This window comes from Dermacentor albipictus, chromosome 6 (genome assembly GCF_038994185.2).
Source record: "Dermacentor albipictus isolate Rhodes 1998 colony chromosome 6, USDA_Dalb.pri_finalv2, whole genome shotgun sequence".
Taxonomy (NCBI): Eukaryota; Metazoa; Arthropoda; class Arachnida; order Ixodida; family Ixodidae; genus Dermacentor; species Dermacentor albipictus.
In genome coordinates this window covers 80497305-80515163 of record NC_091826.1, presented here as the reverse complement: position 1 = coordinate 80515163, position 17859 = coordinate 80497305, and the positions used below count along the sequence as shown (strand labels likewise).

At 42.4% G+C, this 17859-nt stretch overlaps 2 protein-coding genes across 11 annotated transcripts in view; one reads left to right on the top strand and one right to left on the bottom strand.

The window, feature by feature from the left end:
* The window catches only part of LOC139061236 (uncharacterized), a 170778-nt gene extending 166769 nt beyond the window's left edge, over positions 1-4009 (top strand). For 7 of the 8 annotated variants that reach the window (XR_011515266.1, XR_011515268.1, XM_070540927.1 and 4 more), the window contains 2 exons: positions 1701-1987; positions 3845-4009. Coding sequence is in view for 6 of the 8 variants with exons in the window: in XM_070540927.1 (XP_070397028.1) it covers positions 1701-1796 (96 nt within the window). In the remaining 2 variants the exon portion in view is untranslated. The other variant, XM_070540922.1, reaches the window with a different exon arrangement.
* A 2965-nt stretch (positions 4010-6974) lies between these two features.
* LOC139061237 (acyl-coenzyme A thioesterase 13-like) overlaps positions 6975-17859 on the bottom strand; it is a 28839-nt gene continuing 17954 nt past the window's right edge. The window contains exons 3-4 of one of the 3 annotated variants that reach the window (XR_011515270.1): positions 16205-16427; positions 6975-7140 (exon numbers count right to left, since the gene is read on the bottom strand). Coding sequence is in view for 1 of the 3 variants with exons in the window: in XM_070540930.1 (XP_070397031.1) it covers positions 16265-16427 (163 nt within the window). In the remaining 2 variants the exon portion in view is untranslated. Of the gene's footprint in view, positions 7141-12553; positions 16428-17859 lie in introns of those variants that run through there. The other 2 variants (XR_011515269.1, XM_070540930.1) reach the window with 2 other exon arrangements.

Below are 17859 nucleotides of genomic sequence, written 5' to 3'. Positions count from 1 at the left end.
CTCTTTGCATAGCTCCCAAGGCTTTCTTTACTTCTTCCGGCGTTACCTGTGGGATTTCGAATTCCTCTAGACTATTCGCTCTTCCGTTATCGTTGTGGGTGCCGCTGGTACTGTATAAATCTCTACAGAACTCCTCAGCCACTTGAGCTATCTCATCCATATCAGTAATGATATTGCCGGCTTTGTCTCTTAACGCATACATCTGATTCTTGCCAATTCCTAGTTTCTTCTTCACTGCTTTTAGGCTTCCTCCGTTCCTGAGAGCATGTTCAATTCTATCCATATTATACTTCCTTATGTCAGCTGATTTACGCTTGTTGACTAACTTCGAAAGTTCATACCTTTCACGAAGAAGTTATGCCGATGTGACGCAGGTGGGGGCAGTGTCACAGGTCTCAGGAGTCCTCCGAACCCAGTCATAGTGGTCCCGCAGTGACCCCTCCCGCCCCCGTCTTGGAAGCAGCCAGTGCTGCACCATCCTCTTCAAAGGCTCTGCAGACACCAGTCCCACAGGGCCCTAAAATCAACCGAACTCCAAGGCCCGAGACATGTGTCTCGGCGCCCAATTCTCGGTCCTCCAGCGCTTCAGAGAGAGCAATGGAGGTCGATCCAAAACACCAGTGTCGTTGACGCCGAAGGACAAGTGCTCTGTCGAGCACAGAAAGAGGGACAAAGTCCCAATCACCACGTTAAATAAGAAAGCGATAACCTAAAGGTTATCACTCCTTTGTATTAGCATTCTTTAGATCTGTGTTACCTAACATCTTTCTTATTCTGATTTACTTTTAATGCCATATTTTACCTTTCAGTTTCAATATGGCTTTTATTATCCATTGGAATTGTAGAGGGTTTCTACACAGCTTAGGTGCCATCAAAGGCATGTTAAGTAACTTCTCTCCTGTGGCCGTGTGCTTACAAGAAACAAACTTAGGCGAAAAGCACAAACGCATTTTAAAAGGCTTTACTTTTGTACAGCTCGACCGTGCTCAGGCACTGGCTTTCGGGTGGTGCAGCTATTGTTCTGCAAAGCTGCATTGCAGCTAGAAAAGTTGCCATTAATACTCACTTATAAAACGTTGCTGTCACTGTTTTAGCACACAAAACCATTACTGTTTGTTCAATATGCATTCCACCACATTCACATTTCACTGTAAGAGATCTGGAGTTAAACAACCGACACCAGTAGACAAACACTTGAAGATTTTATCCTGACAAACGAAATATGCCTTTTAAACACTGGTGCGGCAACCTACTGCTCCCCAAGCACAGGAGCTATGAGCTGTCTAGATCTGGCACTGTGCTACCCATCTCTCTTTGGTGATTTTCAATGGAGCGTTATTGGTAACCCCTATAGTAATGACCATATGCTTGCTATCATTAAAAAAACATCTCATTTCCCTACAGTACCACTAAGATCACCCCGTTGGAAACTCCATCTAGCAGACTGGCCTCTCTTCAGCAAAAAGGCCAGTCTGGATGATATATCATATCGTCAAACGATAGACAAAATGAAAGAAAAGATTACTGTCTCCATAGTTGCTGCAGCAGAACAGACGATTCCACAGTCCTCCGGCTTAAACGTCAAACATTCATTAATTTGCGGAAGTCCTTTAGCCAGAGGCATTGCCCGCTTCGTAAGTTTTGCATGCTGCCTAACAGCATGTCTGTCTTAAACAGGTGTGATTTTCCTCGCCCTGCAGGTGTCCTTCGACATTGGGCTGCAGTTCAAGCCTGACGGCTTGTACGTGAAGATGTACAACGGCATGGTCTTCATCATGGCCAAGCCACTTTACTGACCGCAAGGTGCCGCTTCCTGACAGTGTCGACCCACTCACCGTGCACGCCTTGGATGTGCTGACCATCAGGTCTCCGCGGAACCCGTCTCGTGGTACACCTCAAGCATCTGTGAGCATCATATGTGCTCGTCCACATGAGCCTGTACTAAAGGACACAGGGAAGAGCCGAGGTGCCACTGGCAATGTTTAAAGTTAAGTACCACACAATTTGCTTGTTCTGGATAACCAAATGTCAGTCGATTACAGGGACTTGTATCTGTGTCAATGGGAGTACGGCGAAATCTCTTTATAACGAACTTCAGGGGACCGCAGTAAATTGTTCTTTACTCTGAAAGATTGTTAAAGTGAAAGCCTCGAAATTAACCATTCCACTCATCAACCCATCAGTTCATAAGTTGTCACCATATGAGCTATCCACAAAAGCGTCGCTGTTGGCTGTCGGCATGCTCTGTTGCTATTTTCCATAGATTCCGCCGCCATGCACCACCAAAGTACTGTATGTTACGCACTCAAAAAAGATGCTGATGCCGAGAAAAATACCTACATAAATGTAGCTCCATGTCACCTACAAAGTGCAATGTTTTTTTGTTTGTTTTTCACATTTCTTGCCATAGACTTCGGAACTCTTTCGCTCGGGCGGACACATGAACTATGTCAGAGCGCAAGCGTGTGTAAACAACACCTTCTGGAAAGTGTGACGTCGTGGCATCCCCGCGAGTACGGAGGTTATATTGCACCGCGCGTGCGTAGCTAGTACGGCCGCAAAAGTAGCGAGGAAGAAAGAGGCATTCGCAGAAAGTAGGGTGAAAGGAGGAAGAGACGCGCTTCTGTTGCTAGGCAATACTTTCTGGGCGGAGCATGCGCTCGCAAAAACTGATGCACCGTCACCTCTGGTCGGCCACTTTTTTTTTCTTTTTTTTCTTTTTTTTTTTTCCTGGGGCGCCGTCTCAGGTTTTCTGAACCCATGCGCTGCGACGTCCGCTCTCTGCACCTTTCGTCTGCTAGCGTACTGTTTCGACTGCCAGGAAGGATACTCGGAAATCTAAGAATCCTCAGATTTTGAAATATTAGTTCGTAGTACTGAGGCGTTAACATCACAGGGAAACTGAATAATGATTGTTATTCTGGAAAGCTCGGTATACTGAATTTTGTAGTACTTAAATATTTTTACACTGAAACTATAAGAACTCAGCAGGGGATCGCTGAAAAGTTTGTCAATCTGAAAAGTTTGATAATGTAGTGTTTGTAGTAACGAGATTTCACTACTTGCCTCATGCCAGAGGACCTTATGTAGATTAGTCTCAGTTATCATGCAGCTATTTCCTACCTGCCAAAATGGAGGTGCACGTATTAGCTAGATGACTACTTCAGCTTGAAACCTACAGTGTGGCAGCAATTTAAAAAATAATGGCAGAGGAGGACCGGAACAGTGCTAGCTGTTCGTGGCATTGTTGTTAGCACCCGTTTTCTCTGTATAGATTCCAAGCTGATAATGTCACTCATGAATTCATTACTAAGTCTAGGGTATATAGGTGAGAATGGGTTTTGGGCCCGCTTTCCAGATTTCCAGTTTTCCGTGTCCAGATTCAAAGACACTGGTGTTCTGCCTGCCACTCGGAGGCTGTTGTCAGGGAGAATTAAGTGCCTCTAACAAGAAACACTATTTCCAAGGGCTCAGAATGGAACTTGTGTCCACAATTTGGAGCCCTATTAGAATTGTGGTAATTACAATTACACGAGATTTTTCCTGGCATATGAGTGTGGCAAAACAGAAGTGACATAGGTGCAGCCGTAGTGCGAACCCTTTAGTTTGCATGTGATGGCATTCCGAGTGGAAAAGGGCAGACAAAAGTATCAGAAAATAAAGGTCAGCATTGATGCTATGTAACCATGATGCAGAAATACATATTATTTTGTCAAAACAATAAAGCTGTGCTCCCAATCAATTGTTGATGCTGTCCCTCTGTTTTCAGAGAACCAAAGGAAGCCAGGCTTCCTTTTTTCTTTTTTTAATTCAGCAAGCCTTTACACTGAGACACTACTCGCAGAATCAAGATGTAGCAGCCGCGGGAGGTCCACAATCTGCAGGCATGAGCCAGTGCACCTCCGACCTGGTATCTCCTTGCCGTCTCCAGTCTCCACCGATGGTGAGCAGAGGGAAGGGCGACCAACCCAAGGGGGCTGAAGCAAAAGAAAAATAAAACTAGTTGACAGCTGGGATTCACGCCACTGAGTTGCCTCTCTCTTTCTCTCCTCCATGCGTACTCGCAACCCAACAAAAGCATAACTGTCCGATACATTATAGCAAACACCGCAAATCATTTTAAAGCAACATTATGGGCTATTTAATGCACACTGTGATGTCTCAGAAACACTATTTTTGAATATTTGTTCATAATATGGCTAAAGTAAAACAAGTTCTGGTTGTCCATTTTGTTTAAGTGTTCCTTGCAAATTGAAGCGGAGGAAGACACACCAAGCTGTCTACTTCAACAGCTCCAAAGAAGGTAAGGATTGCAACAACAGACAAAGTGACATCAAAGAGCGACACTACGACTCGGACAGATTACACATCAAAATGTTTGTTTTAGGTTCTTTTGCAGAAAATGTTTGGTAGTGTATACAAAAAGTGAAGACCAAACTTTCACATGTTGAATGTCATACGTAAGTCGGCTGGACACAAGATGTCTGACTAACAACAAACATTTTACAGTACTTTGGCATAGACGTCAAACTGTGCAAAACAGTTATGGGAAGTTGTCATGTCGATCACTTGCTTACTTTGGATTTCTATACAATGACATAAGATTTTATTAGTAAATAGTGTCAAGCACACACTAGCAACGTCTGCTATGTCCCAGCAAGTTGGCATGACAATAAGAATGTGGTATGTGCCACCCTCTGAATTTTGTATTTGCATCCTTTCTGACCTACTAGGCCCCAAATCAAGATAAGACCGGCTTATTTGCAATTAAATGAGTCCCTCTAAAGTACAAGCAAAAGCTTGGTTTGTGGTCTCGCAGTGCGTGCACTACAAAAATCTGCAGTCGATGTTGCTTATATTGATAGTTAATTGACTACTATGGGCCAATTTTTTTCGCATTATAGCAGTCAGTGAGTCTCAAATCCACTAGTATTCATGTCGCAGTTAACAGAAGTGACTCGAGGGCCAATTGCCTGCTGTTAAGATAACTTAAAATGATGCTTCATATCTGCTGCTGTAACCCTAAGTGGCGGTGCCTAAAGCTCCCAAGGCTAGGTTACATACACATATATGTAAATTGTAACAAAAGTGGAAGGGCGTTTGGTTATCACATTTGCTCAACTACTGCCATGTTGTGCAGGGTGGTCCTTTATGAAAGCGAACACGTGAGCGCGTGGACTGTGCTATGCAGAGGCTGCTTAGAGCACCAGCAACAGGCAGCAAGGGGAAGCACATCCGCTTGGAGCACCATCTATTGGTGGCCAGAATAAGCAGACACGGCTGATAGGCAAGCGGCTGCTTTAATATCAGCCAGATGAATGCGCAACAGGCGAGGCCTGCAGCGTAGCGTCTGCTGCTAGCAAACCGCACTCGGTACGCTAGCACACTGAAAACGTGGAAGGACCAAGGTATGACTGCTGGTTAATAAGCACTTCCAGCACATTTTAATGCATAAGCATTCTTTGGCAAGTACCGCAACAAGATGTCCGCCACGCAAAAAGTGTAGTGCCTTTTATCTGCACAAGAATGCGTAATGTACGAAGTTACGACATTTAATCATTATAAGAGTGTAAATGTAGATTGGTAGCTTTATAAGAGATAAGGAACAATTTAAAAAGGTTGATTAAAGACAGTAACCATAGATATGCATCAGGTCCACAGAAAATGCATGGGGAAGCCTATAGTAGGGGTGGGACTACTTAAATTTGGGGGTGGGCCAACCTGAAATTTAGGGGTAGGCTTATGGACACTTTGACAACTCCAGTAGAGTTTCTGCGTACTTTTTTTTTGCAGTACGGAGCTCTGGCTCCCCACACAACCCATAGCGTGAACAAACCTCAGCTGATTCAGAGCGGTTTAGAAGTGCACTCGGGTGGGGGAAGCTTTAGCTTAGGTAAGTAAACATAATTATTTCTTGAAGCATTTATTCAGGCTGGTATTTTTATAATGACAATTGCTCAATTAATTCATTAGCCTTCATTAAAGTTATGGCGGAGGCGTGTCTGTAATTAATAATTAAGATTACATAAATATGTCTAACTAATCTCAAGTTACCATCAATTATTCTTGGTTAGGTTCCGTTGGTTTAAACTTAGTAACTCATGATTAGTCTGATACTTCAACATATATTTTAATTAGCCTCACTATTCCTAATTACCCTTAATTAATCTATGTTACACTTAATTTTATTGTACATAATCTTATTAGTCATTATTAACCTTAATTACACTTATACCTCTCTGTACAGACTATAGTCATAATCATAAATCTCAGTAATATGTAGTCGTAAGGCATTCTCATATACACCTCCATAGGACCTCACGTACATACCTGTGCATGCAATGCATTGTGTCACGTGCTACAGACAGATAAACGAACGAACAGATTCTGATGGAAGTAGCCCTAGAATGCTTACACTTTAATATAGGTATGCCAGGAGTACCTAATAACTACTAGGCGTAGGTTTGTCACTTCCACGTTTCCAGAGTGCTTGCGTACCCAACACGGTTTGCTAGCAGCAGATGTGCTTCAGGCCCTGCGCCTTGCGCAACAGTCATGCGAGGGGAGCGGGGGAGAAGCGTTCCAGCTAGTTCTAGCAGGTGCTTGCCTATTGGCCATGCCTGGTTATTCTGGCTGCCAATAGATGACGCCACAAGCAGATGTGTTTCTCCTTGCTGCCACTTGCTGGCACTCTAAGCAGCCTCTGCAGAGCACGGGCCATGTGCTCGCGTGTTATCTTTAAAAAAAGTCCACCCTGTACATCTTCAAGCATAATGCAGAGGTTATGACAGCGGTTGCCTTTTTTTTTTTCATCTTATAAGTCCAGTTCTGTAAATACAACTCTGATGGTACCGCCGAAATTGATTGAATTATCCGATGGGCCGAATTACACGGGAAAAAAAATTAGGGTAGAACTCATCTCAGGGTGACTGTCAATGGTGATGTGATTACCATAAAAAAATGTAGCAACACACTGCATTTCTCAAGTTCATTTATTATCTGTAGTTGTCATTCCGAGACGTCCGTTGTTGTGGCTGTATGAGACATACTCCGGTATTGCCCTCTGTTTATAGTGAACTTGCTTGCCACAATCATCCCTGAGAATGGGGGCATGACGTCTGCTGTGTGACGTCAACCCACCTGCGACGATGGAATGATGAAGAAGGAATGACTTAAATGAAACGACAAAGGTTGTATGATGGCAACAGCATGACGACAGTGAGATGACAATTCTTAATGAGAATAGTATAACGACCACAGCGTGACAATGACATGGGGACATTGGGATGGCAACGAGTGTACAAAGACGATTCAAAAATTATGGGATTTTACATGACAAAACTGCAATTTGATTATGAGGCACGCTGTAGTGGGGGACTCTGGAATAATTTGAACCTGTTTTCACATTTCGCTCCCATTACAAAGACAATGGCATGATGACGACAGTTTGACCACATATGCATGATAGCAACCCTCTGACAACAGTGCAGTTGCAATGATGGCATTACAATGGTGGCACAGTTACTACTGAATGATTACATAATTACAACAGAATGAGTGAAGAAGAAGAAACAAGGTGGGTGGATTGACGAAGGTAATATGATGACAATGAGACGACATTACTGAACTTTTGACAGTGGTAAAATGACATGAGAAAGTTGGCAAGTGTGTGACGATTGCACGGAGAGTCGGATGCCAAAGTTAGAATGGTGACAATGAAATGACAATAATGGCATCATGAAGATGGCATGACAACGAACACGACGACGCAATAATGATGATGACATGACAACAGCTATAGTATGAGGACAATGGGATGACGATGAGTGCATGACGACAATAGTGTGATAACAACTACATCATGAAGCCTGTATAACAAGAATGGTGTGACGATGACGGCATGACGAGAGTCGGATTATGAAGCTGGAGTGAAGATGATTGCACGAACACAATGGCATAATGACGACTGTATGACAACGAATGCATGATATCGACCACCTGACAAATACCACAGCGGCATAATCACGATTCCATAATGACAGCATAATTATGACAGAATGACGAAGGATTGACATGGATGGAAAGACAAAGGCAGTATGATGGCGATGGCATGACGACACTCGGATAATGTTACTGAAGTGATACCGACAGTGACACGACAGAACGACAACAATGGCATGACGAGCGTCGAATGAGAATTGACAACAATGGCATGACAAACGTTGGATAAGAATGACGATCGAACAACCTCGATGGCATCACTACAAGGGGAGTATGGTAGCATACTCCGGGGAGCGTCACTACGACGGTATGACAACAAATGCATGGCGACAACACAATGACTGCTATGATGACAATCAGATAATGACCGGTGCATTAGGACAATGGCGTAATTAACGACGACCAAATCACGAATCCTGTATGACTATGAGTGCGTGACGAGAGGCGATTGACGAAGCTGGAATTATGACAATGAAACGACCATGGCACCATCATGATCCCGTGCGCGTGTAGCCCAAGCTGGTAGACAACATGGGGTCACTGGGTCAGCTAAGAGGACAGACAGACAGACGGGATGGACGGACGGACGGATGGACAGACAGACAGACAGACAGACAGACAGATAGATAGATAGATAGATAGATAGATAGATAGATAGATAGATAGATAGATAGATAGATAGATAGATAGATAGATAGATAGATAGATAGATAGATAGATAGATAGATAGATAGATAGATAGATAGATAGATAGATAGATAGATAGATAGATAGATAGATAGATAGATAGATAGAGCGACGGACGGACGGATCCTGCAGTAGGCAAAGAATGCTAATTGTAGCAGAACACCGAAATAGACTGCCTATTAACGTTGCAGTATTTGCCCCGAATCAAAAGCATTCTAAGTATTTAAAGCAGAAAACTAACGTAGCAGCGACATTAAAGCAGCTAAACAAAGGAGAAGTCGAACGTCCACCCGATTTTTAGCAAGACAGTTGGGCGAGGGCATGATGGAGGCTGGTTTACTGTAAGGATGATGGTTTGGACTCGGTTTTCCATGAGGCTGTGTGGTGCAGACTCATGCTTGTCCCGCTTCGTGCTGCACCGCAAGGTTTACTAAAATTAGCTTTGCCGCACAATTTTTAAAGGTCAGCTTCGCCGCAATGAAGCCATGTTATCCAGTAAAGCGTACGAACGCCCTGAACGCTCATTTGGTTTATTATCTGATCGCACCACACCGGCCATTCCCGACCTAATTTTCTTGTGAAAAAGACAAAAAGGCATACCGTAATCATACATTCTGGGCTACCGTTATTGCTTGAAAATATTCCTAGAGCAAGCCGGAAATGGGCGTTATTGATGGAATATGACGTGTTTTCAATACATTTACCGTTTCCAAGGCCCCGCCAAGAGACGCTGCCACTAAAGGGGTCGCAATTGGGCTGATGATAGGGGTCAAGCACGTGTATATTGATGGTCAAGTTCAAATTATCGGGCGAAAGCCAAATTTAGTATCAAAATAAAGAAAGTTTGGGTGCATAGAAATGCATGGGCACCAACCAGGACATTCGATAGGCGTCAAATTAGCCAGAGTCAAATTACCGGATGTCTACTGCATTCCCTTCATGGGAAATGTGAAGGTGATTGTTTCACTATTAATTTTTCACAAACGAAAGTCGCCTGATTGCCCTGTGGGTTTTCTGAACACCAGCGAATATTGGTCGATTTATTAGCTACTTCAAATCCAATGCCAAAATCTTAATTCCAGTTCACAACTACGTGACAACACTGTAGCAGGTCAGTTATGTGCCGATCACACATCAACGAAAATGAGGCCTTATCAGGCAATCCAAAAAGTTGTAACGTTGTAGATGACGGATGAGCAGTCAGCTTGCCAGTTCATTTACTAATTAACTGCAGTTTTATTTTCATCCTTGATGCACGTGCTGGTACCAAGAAACACATTGAAAACAGAAAGAGCCATCTGTTATTACTAGTCGGGTGCATTTCACAAATTTCCCAGCAGTAGCTGTTACACGTTAATTTATAAGCCATTCAGAGCATGTGCCACAAAGCTACTTTACATTGTCTCTGCAGTTGTGTTGCTTGATTGTATGAAGGTAGCATATATGTTTCTTCCAACACCTGTAACTTACAATTGCAATAACAACAATAATAAAGCCTTCTGTTGAAAGCATATTTCATTGAACCTAACATATAAATATTGGTGGAGAGCCGAGTCCAATGTTTAATATTGTAAGCAATACTGAAGGTATGCAAAAGGGCGGCAGCAAATAACTACGACTCTGAAGCAACTTCAACGAAAGCAAATATATAAAAATCCTAAAAGCCGAGTGGCTGCACCACATTGAACAAAAAAGGGCACACCAACTGGTTGTACAAAGCCAGTTTGAAAAAGTAACTGATAAAATTTCACCAAAGCGCGAACTTGGTGCCGCTGTTCCTAGGTTAAGCTGTTTCCTCTACTGGCTCCAACTTATATATATGGTTGCCATAGCAACGAGTCATAAATAAAGCCACAGCAAACGCTAAAAGGGGGAGCAGCTACAGTTTTCAACAATGACACCGAGATCCCTCCTCCAGTATCTCTTAATTTTACAGCGAAGCTGTGAAGGGGAGTACCACAGCTGTTTTGACACTGTAGTGAAGGCCAGCATACAGTGGCATACCCAGTATGAAATATCAAAGAGCAGGCAGAATTTAACATTTCTGCCTTTAAACGCATTAATCAATGATTATAAAATAAAAGCTGCCTTGCATATGCTTCATTACAATAGACAACTTATTATATATTTTTTAAAGTTAATGCATAAATTTTGTTTCTCACATCACGTTTAACCAGCTCTACATTGGAGGTCTGCTAGAAGTTTGTATGGCTGTGCTGGTGAAAGCTGATGGGGTGGTGCGGCAATGAAATTGGCCTCAAAGCTGTCACTAATACCAACCAGAAAACAGACCCCTGGCAGTTCCAAAATGCGTAAGAACACCCTCATACAGTTTTGCTGTCCTTGTTGTATCAGATGCTCAGATTGGCATACATCTGCACAGGTATCTTTATTACTGAAACAATCCTATGACGGCCACAAACAGAAGTAGAAACAAGGCAAGGGGCAGGGGAAGAAAAGAGAATAAAGAAGAAGTGCGATAGAACAAAATGGAGCCTATAATTGTAATAAAGCTGCACTTGGCAGTTTCACAAAACAATTTTTTAAAAAGTGATGTACAAGCCATTATGTGAATCTCTTCTCATTACACAGAGCTTGTGCTGAGATAGCAGCATGGTGCCAACTTCTGCACAATCTTCTCAAGTGGCTTATTTCTTACACCTTCAACTTAATCTGTGGTAACAGCATCATCTTTTATTAAAGGTGCTAAGCACTGCATCAAGAAGCTCCAGGGCAAGCTAAAAGTGTGCTGGTGGTTCAGTTTGCATTCGGAAATAAGCAGATAAATTAGCAGGTAGTTAGCCATGAAAATTTGTAAATATTGTAAGTATATGTGTGATAGTCATTGCGGAAAATACCTAAACGATATGGGCTATTCAGAACAGGAAGTGCTCTGCTATTAGATGATGACAATGAAGTAAAAATTATAATTTCTGTGATTGCAACTGCACACCTGTTCTTCAACCCTACTGAGTGACTGTTTGACAGCACAATACAGGCACCATAGCAGCTAATGTCAATGCTTCCCAAGAATCGCAACGTATATATTTTGGTCTGGACAAGGTTAGAGATGGGCAAGTAACACACTTCTGCATCTTTCAGATTTTATGTCCAGTAATCTTCAGCAGTTATTGTTTCTCCTGATGCTTTAGTAATTGGGAATTAGGTAATCGTGCTTCAGGAATTAGGCAATGGTTGAAAAGCTTGTTGATTGGCTGTGGCAGTGTTGGCAACTACTGAGCCTACCTACAAAAGAATTAGTCGTTTGAAGTACAGGTACGTAATTCTGTGCCTTCAGGTGTTGTAATCTAGGCAGATGATGACATGGGAAGCCTTTCTTTTCATATAGTGAAGGAATAAGTGATTTAGTAGACGTGACAACACAAGTAAGGACGTTTGAAGGTGCCAGCAATGGATACATATTCCGAAACTGTTCAACTGGGAAGCAAATTCGCAAGGGCTTGATGTAAACACCGAGGGAGGAAGCACAATCTTATTCAACAATGAAACAGTATGTCATAGCATTGAAACATAGCCACAAGGGGTGCTGCTGATGATCAGCCACTTCCATGGTCACCTCGGGCAAACATCTGTGTGAGGTGTTTTACTGTGGTGGCATATCGCAGCTTGAGAAGCGGTGAGAAAACTCTGCTACACAACCGAGTGACCGTGTTGAAAAATCCTTCCTTGACCTTGGTGCTCCTGTGTCACTTCTTTCATAGGTAGGCTCACTACTTGTCAGCCTGTCCCAAAACTCTTGTTTTGCTTCCTTTTAATACACAAACAAGCAAGCTGATATTCGGTGTTTCACACTGTGTGTCACGACAGGTTTGCCTTCAAATAAAGAAATAAGAACCACACAAAATTTGAATGCTTCCCCGCATCAGGAAAATATCATGGTGCTTTTATTAGTCGTAAGTATTCCAACAAAGTTCGATTGCAGGACTAGTGGAGTTGCTTTTACTAAAAAAAATGCCACGAGTGACTGCACTGTAGCAGTTATTGGACAAGATGCTATAAATGCCACCATTTCTTGGCATGTTTTCTAGACTTGGTGACAACCTGAGAGTTCAACACAAGCTTCACCCACAAAACCACAATGCAACTTCCCCTTGTGGCTCCACACTCTAAAACAGTTACCATGAGATACCAAAATTCAAGTTCAACTCCACTGTGACACCATGAGATTGAGCATATGTATTTGCATGCGCATTTATAGAAAGTCTCCAAGAATTGAGCAGCAGTGTTTAAATCACTCTGTACTCAGGTTGTGACCAAGTATGCAAGCATTTCGTTAACAAATTGCGTTTTGTAATGTGTCTCTGATCATAAGTAGAAAACGCAAATTTTATTTTCAGTCACATTCAATTAACATTTTTATCAGGTGCAGTGGGACAAACAGAACATAGATTTTCCACTTCAGGGTCTTCTGACCTACCTCCTATCTACATTTACAAATGTAATTTAGAAACATCCCTATAGTTCCTTGCTACATGGCATCAACACAATAGTCATAATAACTGCAATTTTCAAACTTCTCAATGCAAATAAAACATCACAATAAGGTGGTTCCAATGTACCACGTGGCATCATATACCATCTCTGAGCACATTCAAACACGGGCCACGTTTGGGAAACTAAGGTCAAGCAGGAGCCAATCTAACAGAAAAATGAAAAATTTTTAGCAAAACTGCGCCTGAAACAGCTGGTTATCAAAACCACGACATGCACACTAAGAAAGTACAAATTTGATAGAACACATCCTTGGGGTTTGAGATGGATGCTCAAGCATATGACCAACTATCGTGATAATCGGCTCATTTTTAATGAGGGATTTGTAATGACCCCACAATGTTAATTTGTGTTTTGAATGTCAGCCCGCTTTACTATTTGTGCTTTCAATGACAAAACAGCGTTCCATCAAACTATTGATTAAATTTGCACTGTAATGTTCACGAATACTTTACTGACGGCTTTTTCCCTGCCGTGGTTGCTTAGTGGCTAGGTGTTAGGTTGCCAAGCACAAAGTCGTGGGATCGAATCCTGGCCACAGTGGCCACATATCGATGACGGCGAAATGCAAAAACAACCGTGCACTTAGATTTAGGAGCATGTTAAAGAAAACCAGGTGGTCAAAATTTTCCAGAGCTCATCACTACGGCATCCCTCCTAATCAAACAGTGGTTTTAGCATGTAGAACCCCATAATTCAATTAATTTTTATCGGCTTTTGACTTGTGTTGCGTGATGTGTTCGACTATATATATATTTTTTTTTCATTTAGCATTTTCATTTCATTTCACATAATGAAACTTGAATCGGAGCAAGACATTTGGGCAGCCTCCATCATAGCTTTCTAGAGCATGGGAGTGGTGCACTTCTGAGACCTACGGCACTGCCTGGCGGAGGAACCTGGAACGGCATAGTTGCTTGTGAGCACGGGCTGCCAAGTGAACAAGATGCCTCCACTTGCTATGCGGAACTCCCCCTTTATGATAACTGATGTCTCATTTTCCCTTAATTAACTCTGGCCAATGACAGAATGCATGAGCACATGTTTTTTGATCACATGACAAGGCAGCTGTGCTGTTTCATCAGTACATGTGCTGATAAACAGCTGTTCTTGCCACTGCGGCCTTGCAGCCTGGTGGCTATCATGGCTCCCCATTCTTTAGGCACTCTCACCAGAAAGGGGGTACTGCACCACATGCATGGCTATGACCACAAGTGCCGATGCCTTGTCCACCTTGTAACACATGCACAGAAGCAACTGTGTCATTCCGGCTTCCTCCAGTAGGTGGCACAAAACAGTTTTGGAAACGTACCACTCCTGCACTTCAGACGGCCATGCGGGTGCTGTACAGAATACCCTCTCCGTCACAAATGAAATGTGACCATTTGCAAGGTGCTGCTTAACAGAACCCTCCTGTGAAATAAACTACTTCTGCTAGCTCTCCAGTATTATTACAAACATTTTCATCAGTAGTAAAAGATCGCTAGAGGATTGCTGTTACTTGCACACGTAAACAAGCTCTGTTGTTTATTACACTTGCAGACACTTTCTTTATCTGGTTATGAAGCCAATAGTTAAGGAACCAAAAGCATGCAAGTAACATTGCTGTTGAAAAGAGTCCAATGATTTCATTTATACTTGCTGACTTGAGAGACAGAAAACATGTTACCATCTACTAAGGCATGTAGTTTGAATACGTGTTATATTTGCGAGTAAACATGAATTTCTTATTCCATATTTTTCATTTTTGAGTGTTAGAATATGCAGTTTTGGAACACGTTTTAGACATCTCTGAAAGCAAAATCCCATTAGTATCATTACCTGGTCACTGTTCGGTGCTGAACTCCTGCTCAGCTCTCTTCAGTGACTTTTGACAAACTTCAGCAACCAATTGCCCTAGAAAGAACTAAGAAAATTATGTGCAATGTTTGTCAATCATCTGGCGACACCAAAAACATTCCAAAATGCAAAGCTGCTTACGTACCTCTAGGTATGAGAGAGCAGATTTTTTTTTAGATATCAGTAAACCACTAAAAATGTTATAAGGTGCTTTATTATCATGAATGCGAAACCTGACACCATATCGCTTTGCAAGTACAAAAAATCTCGGGTGACACAGCGCTCCATGTACATTTGCAAATAGATGCCTTAAAAATGCAAATGCTACACAATGAGTCTAAGCAGCCTGATGGGCCAATCGAATGTGACTGTGCAAACTATGGCATGATACATGAGGTGAATGAAGTACAGAAATGACGCCCATGCTATGCTACCTGCACAGCAATTTCAAAACGCCTTCTTTTTTAAAATTTCCAGTGAGCACACTTAATTTCTATACCTACCTACTTTGGTCAGACTAGGTCTACTGGCAGTAACTTTTTCCACAGCATCAGTAGTTTAACGGTTTAAAACCACCACTCAATTCATTGAAGTGTGGCTGCTTCTGTAAAAGTAAACAAGTTACTTGACATCAGAGAAACCAAAAGCAGCACCAAAAATGTCAAACTACTTGGAGCAGCGATATATGTGCATAATGTCAACACCTAAAGCTTTGCCTTCATGACCAGAAAAGTTGTCTGCAAATGTAGCATGTTAAGACTTCAGCATGTACCAATATGTAACAACAACAACAACAACAAGTGAAGTCATTTCCCGCCTTCTTGATATTGTGCAACAGTACTGTTCACACAAGCTTGGATGCTCTCTTATGCAACCAACAGAAAACTAACCAAGCCATTCTTTCTCTGCAATCCATTCCACTTTCACATCATACGAAAATTGGCAACCAGTAGATGACAATACTGCATCAAGACGGCAAGTTGGGCCAGTTAGTTGGGATTCTTAGGAAGGTTCGTTACAGCGCAACACAAGATGAGGACAAAAGAAGGCATAAAGCGGCGACACAACACTGTGTCGTCGTTTTAGACCTTCTTTTGTCCTTGTCTTGTGTTGCTCTGTAACGAACCTTAATATGGCAATACTCTGCAGGGAATGCATAACGCACCAGCATGGAACGACACACTTTGTGAAGAGTTTCAGTCTTGTACCAATATTGTTGACACTGCTAATTCACGGGAACAACTAGTGCTGTCTGTGTCCCTTGAACAAGTATCTTCTGGGTGGTTTTGTCCAAAATGTCCATTTCAGCAAAGGCCACTCTACGTCCAGCGCGGATGATCCGTGCCTCCATCAGAATGGTGTCTCCCAGTTTGGCAGGGCGAAGAAACCTGAAACACAACAAGAGAGAGAAAAATTCAGGAGAAATTAAAAAAATTCAGGTAAATCCTCATGCATTCGTCCAAATAGAACTGTACAAATGGCGCAGTGTGATCTATTCTCACTCTTGACATTACCTAATAATACAAATTAAATTCTGAGATATTATGTGGCAAAACCGTGAATTGTGCGATGGAGAGCACGAGATTCGTTTTGACCAGCTGGGTCTCTTTAATGAGCACCCAATGCATGGTACACAAGCATTTTTCGTATTTCGTCCTCGTGGGAATCTGGCCACTGCTGCTAGAACGATTAACCCGCGACCTCGTGCTCGTAGTACTGGAATGCCATAGCCACTGAGCTACCATGGTGGATCTATTACACCACAGATTGTTTGTGCTTGTAAATGCATGGTGTTGTATACAAGGAAAAGTAAACTGTGTTTTTATATTGTTGATTCCTAAGCAAATAACAATAATACTACAAGACTTGACTCATAACTGCTGGCAAAGCGTGCTTGTGATAACCAAGTGGAACCCATGCTTCCTCTGAAGCATTGCAGGCTAAGTATGAAACAGAATACAGTCATTCGTGAGGCACCTGCAATGTGGCTTGTCTAATGAACTTGATGCACATGCGTTAAACTGCGGAAGATGGCACTACTGTTCTGTCCATTTAGCGAGACTGCTGCAGTGTAGTGGTTATAATGTATGGCTCACAACTGGGTCACAAGTTCAGACTCCATCCAGAGACAAAGATTTGTTTTCAGCACTTTGGCATGTTGTGATGACTGACTGAAAGAAGCCACTGTTTGTCTATTCTTGCTTAATCCTTGTGAAGTTGTGCTGCTTTTCTGCCATACACTTGGACCAACACATCCAGATGTCACCTCTCATGGTCAAAGGAAGGCAGTATGCAGAGACCAGTTTGTAATCCACAGAATGGCTATGGCCATTCAAATGAAGACACACCACCATATAATCCTCTTAGCATAAGGTGTTCATGCCTACTGTTGCAGATACAGTTTCCTTTTTGCCCAGAATAAATATTAGAGTGCATCAATGCTCTCAGTAGCAGGGAGGGCTATGACAGCTGATTTGCGAAAATTAAATACTTGGGCTCGCATACTTCTTGGTTACATGAAAGAGGAACACTGTGATGACTCGATGGATACGGAATTCTCTTTGGTGAACACAAGTTTGCGGGTTAATGTCTGATACAGGTCACCTTCTGATGACGGCTGAATGCAAGGATATTGTGTAGTATGTACCAAAATTTAAGCACAAATTAAATGGGCAATAAAGGGGAACAGCAAGTCAAGCCGTGTTAGTAAACCGTGCTTCTGGAATAGCAAAATGGCACCTTTTACTGTGAGAGGAAGCTTGGTAAGTCAAAAGAGAGATAGATGTGAGAAACGGGCAGCTTTCCACACCAGTTTGCTGT